Below are 5,143 nucleotides of genomic sequence, written 5' to 3'. Positions count from 1 at the left end.
AAAGAGATTTTAGACACCTTCTGAAAGGTGGAAGTAAACATCCCTTTACTTGATGCCATCAAGCAAATCCCTAGATATGAAAAGTTTTTGAAAGAGCTTTGTACCAACAAGAGGAAGTTGAAGGGAAACGAGAAAATCTCGATGAATGAAAACGCATCCGCGGTTTTATAAAGGAAACTTCCACCCAAATGCAAAGATCCCGGAATGTTTACGGTTCCTTACAAGATTGGAGATGTCACTTTTAATAGTGCCATGCTTGACCTTGGCGCTTCTATCAATGTCATGCCCTATTCGATGTATGAATCATTGAATGTCGGACCTTTGAGTGAAACCGGAGTCATAATCTCTCTTGCGGATAAATCGAGTGTCTTTCCTAGATGTGTTTTAGAAGATGTTTTGGTGCAAGTGAACCAATTGGTCTTCCCGGCGGATTTCTATGTGATTGGTTTAGAAGAACAAGTGTCCTCCAAGTCGGGTATAATTTTACTTGGGAGACCATTTTCGAAGACGGCTAGAACGAAGATTGATGTGTATGCGATAAGCTTAACGATGGAGTTTGATGGGGAAACAATAAGTTTCAATATCTACGATGCTATGAGATATCCTAGTGATGTTTCATCTTTGTGTTTTGTGGATGTTTTCGAACCATTAACCCAAGAACTGTTTGAGTTGTCTAATGGTGACATGTTGGAGATGATTTTGAGCAAAGGATTGGATTGTGGAAAATTAGCCAAGAAGTCGAAACTCTACTCGTTAGACCCGGAAGTTGAAAGATTGGTAGACAATTTGGAGATCAAGAAAACCACTCAATTCAGTGTGAAGCAAATTGAGTTACCTCAAACCCATACAATATTGCCACCCTCCCTTGTTCAACCACCAGAACTAGAATTGAAAGTCCTACCCCAACACTTGAAGTATGCATACTTGGGAAACAACAAGACTCTTCCGGTCATCATTTCAACTCACTTAACCGAATGTGAAGAAGAGCAACTTCTCAAGGTGTTGAAGGAACATAAATAAGCAATGGGTTAGACGATTGCGGATATCAAGGGATTGAGCCCTCCACTTGTATGCACAAGATCTTGATGGAGGATGAATGCAAGCTGAGTCAGGATGCGCAAAGAAGATTGAACCCGCCTATGATGGAAGTTGTGAAAAAAGAGATTTTGAAGCTCCTTGATGCGGGGATGATCTATACAATCTCGGATAGTAAGTGGGTGAGCCCGGTGCAAGTCGTTCCAAAGAATACGGGAATCACGGTAGTCGAGAACAACAAAGGCATGATGGTCCCCACCTGCGTGCAAAACGGGTGGAGAGTATGCATTTACTACCGCAAACTCAATGCAAGCACAAGAAAAGATCATTTTCCATTGCCTTTCATTGACTAAATGTTAGAAAGGTTGGCCGTAAAATCTCACTATTGTTGTCTCGACGGGTACTCTGGTTTTCACCAAATCCCGGTGGCACCGGAAGACCAAGAAAAGACAACCTTTACATGTCCATTTGGTACTTTTGCATACCAGAGAATGCCGTTTGGATTGTGTAACGTTCCGGCTACTTTCCAACGTTGCATTGTTAGTATCTTTTCGGAATATGTTGAAAATATAATTGAGGTTTTTATGGATGATTTTACGGTATATGACAACTCTTTTCAAGAATGTTTGACCAATCTCACCAAGATTTTAAAAAGATGCATTGAAACGAATTTGGTTTTAAATTTTGAGAAATGTCATTTTATGGTGAGTCAAGGTCTTATTTTGGGTCACATTGTGTCTAAGAAAGGAATTGAGGTAGATAAGGCCAAAATTAATGTTATTCAAAGCTTACCTTACCCGACTTGTGTTCGGGAAGTTCGTTCTTTCTTGGGCCATGCAGGTTTCTACCGAAGATTCATTAAGGACTTTTCAAAGATAACAAGACCAATGTGCCAACTCTTGCAAAAAGAGATTGATTTCGAGTTCAATGAGTCGTGCAAAGAAGCTTTCGACAAGCTCAAGGAGTTGCTTACATCCACTCCCATAATGCAAGCTCCAAATTGGGATCTCCCCTTAGAGATCATGTGTGATGCAAGCAACTATGCTATAGGCGCCATTTTGGGTCAAAAGAATGGAAGAGCCTCCCATGTGATCTACTATGCATCAAGAACACTAGACAATGCTCAAAGCAACTACTCTACCACGGAGAAGGAGCTATTGGCCATAGTGTTCGCTTTGGGGAAGTTTAGACAATGCCTACTCGGTACCAAAGTCATAGTGTATTCGGATCACGTGGCAATCAAGTACTTGATGACAAAGAAATATGCAAAGCCAAGACTCATCCGATGGATCCTATTATTGCAAGAATTTGGTTTGGAGATTCGGTACAAGAGTGGAAGCGAGAACCTTGTTTCCGACCATCTAAGTTGGATCACTTCAAATGAGACTCATTTCCTGTTGCGGGACGAGTTTCCAGATGAGCATCTCTTTTCCCTTACTAAATCTACTCCTTGTTATGCCGATATTGTTAACTTTTTGGTCACAAAAAGGTATCCCGACACATTTACGCGTGCTCAAAAAGACAAATTAAAAAGTTATGCAAAGTATTACGTGTGGGATGTGTTGGGTTATGAGCATTCTAACACTCCTAAGTGTACATGCAACCCTAAATACCTTGGATCTATGTTTTCTCTATTATACATACAATTATGAACATCCAAGGTATTATCCTAATCTAGCATACAAAATAATAAATATAACAAGATAGAATACATACCTCTTTGATGTAGAATGTCTTCATGAAGCTTGAGTGCCTAGTGCCCCAAGTGTGACACCTCAAATGGTTCACACAACACCAAATACACTTGGAATAACTTGAGAGAAACTTGAACACTCCTTGAAATCGTCTAGCCCTCACACTCACACATTAGTGCACAATTTCTTGAGCCATGGGATTCTTTTATATGGTGGCTATTAGGGTTACACCATGTAACTCATAACTTTACCCATTCCTTATGCTCCATGGATTTTAACCTCCATGGAGTATCCATGGGTCACCCCATGGACTTAGTCCAACATAAGGAATCTTGGATCACAAGCCCACATATATAAGAATGAATGATTTAAACAATCAACCCATATATTTAATTAGTCTCCTTTTGATCACTTAATTAATTCCAAATTAATTCTTGATCAATACTAATTAAATAACCTTATTAATATATTAGAACTTATAATATATTAACCAACCTTAAGTGTTATTTCTCTCATTATAGTCTATCCACATGCATGATGCCATGCAACCCAAATGGACCATGCCGGGTCGGGTCAAGTCTTACCAATTATAGTTATGGACTTAGACATTAATCCAACAGTCTCCCACTTGGATAAGTCTAAAACTATTATTGCGTATGACTTCAGGAACCGATCAGCAATCGTAGCTCTCAAAAGCTTCTGTCGAACTCTGACCTTGTCGATGAACTCTGACCTTTGTCAATGACTTGTCCATTAGATAAGGGATCATATATTCCTCCATTCTAGATATCATATGGACTGAGACATGGATTATCAATCATTCTCTCTGTCCATTTGTTGTTTCCCGATTTCCGATTCATGATGACTGACTGATTGAACAAATCAAATCAGTCCTGGCTTGGCCAAGCACTCACATGTATCATCTTTAAATCATCGAGGGGCCCAGAGATATCGCTTTTATCCTGAAGGTAAAAGGAATGGATAAACTTCGACTCATATGGCTTGTTCTACTACTTGTTGAATCATACACAAAGGCACGTTTTATAACATCGAGTTACCAATGCGTTTTCATGCAATCAATGTATAACCAACTCATAGTAACAACTCATATCTCTAGGTTTGAAGAATATAAGATATTATCGTCTTATGATCACTCGTGATAAAATCCATGAAGTGATTCAAATGAGCGCGGGTTGAATCCAATACTCAGAACTTATGAGCACTCATGAGTGTTGTAGCACCACTTTGTCCACCAATTTGGACCTCTACAAACCAACCCATCACAGTCTTGATTCATATCTACTTCCAACATATGACCGACTGTGGATGGTTTGAATAACTTAATCATTCAGGAAGAGCGACTTAGTTATTCTGGAAGTCAAAACATGCAAAGTGAAACACAAGAATAAATGAATCAAATATGGTATCAAACCCTATGAATATAAATAAACACTTTTATTTATCACCATACTGATTACTCATTATTCATTGTTTCGGTTTTATCAACTTTATACTTGAATTTAAAACAATAGTTGTCCCATGCTCCAAGCATGTACACTATGTTTTCTAAACACTAGTCATGCCATACACCAAGTATGCATACTATGTTTGTCTATGATCTTTACTTTGTAAAATAGATCAATTGAACATCACTCCAATGATCCTCTTTTCACAGTCCCAAATCCTTACTGCAAATGCAAGAATTCCAAATTCATGCCATTTACTGAAATCTGTTAGATTCTAAACTTATATGCATTGATCCTCTTAATGATTATGCACGATGTCAGAAAGACTTGACAACAATCATTACAGAGCATTCCAAAGGAGATCAGCTCCTTGGAAACATCCTTCTTTCATTAAGTTTCCTAATCTTACACAGATTGAATAATTTCTAACTTTGAAACATTTCCATATTCCATTTTGACTATCACTTCTGAACAAGAGTTGCCTCCTTACAGATTATGTCAATATGGTCCTTCCAGAATTAACATTATACTTCCAACTGTCCTTGAGCAACCAATCTTTGATAAACCTTAGATTGTCCTCGACAATTGCTTAATCATTTTAGTCATATCCAATTCTAGACCTTTTCCCTTCATAATGCCCCAGGCATTTGGAAAATTTTAGAAAGGATGAATATAGCACATGTAATCGATCCTATATCCGAAACATATGGGACACGATTCATGATGTCTCACATAAAGACTAAACCAGTCTTTTGCTATAATATTTACATTTCAATTTGCCAAGTTCTTAAAATTCAGATTATGAAAAGGGATGTCGTAATCATAATCGAATTTTAGAACGCAAATAATGGACCCATATATAGAATTTCCTTATGTTGAGCCATTCCAACATGAAATTCATATATATATATCCTTGATTAAATACGATTAAAATCTCAATCTAAGCTT

General features: G+C 37.9%; 1 protein-coding gene across 1 annotated transcript; it reads left to right on the top strand.

Annotated features, from left to right (window-relative positions):
- Positions 1–204: 204 nt before the first annotated feature.
- LOC145126592 (uncharacterized) lies at positions 205–1,020 on the top strand. Its single transcript, XM_079061926.1, has one exon. The coding sequence runs from the start codon at positions 205–207 to the stop codon at positions 1,018–1,020; it is 816 nt and encodes a 271-aa protein (XP_078918052.1).
- Positions 1,021–5,143: the final 4,123 nt, after the last annotated feature.

This window comes from Lactuca virosa, chromosome 7 (genome assembly GCF_052849685.1).
Source record: "Lactuca virosa cultivar CGN04683 chromosome 7, Lactuca_virosa_CGN04683_v6, whole genome shotgun sequence".
NCBI classification, from domain to species: domain Eukaryota; kingdom Viridiplantae; phylum Streptophyta; class Magnoliopsida; order Asterales; family Asteraceae; genus Lactuca; species Lactuca virosa.
This window is presented reverse-complemented; position numbering and strand designations above follow the sequence as displayed.

Bases quoted from the DNA above. Each gene is read 5' to 3' on its own strand.
- LOC145126592 (XM_079061926.1), top strand. From the start codon at position 205: ATGTTTACGGTTCCTTACAAGATTGGAGATGTCACTTTTAATAGTGCC.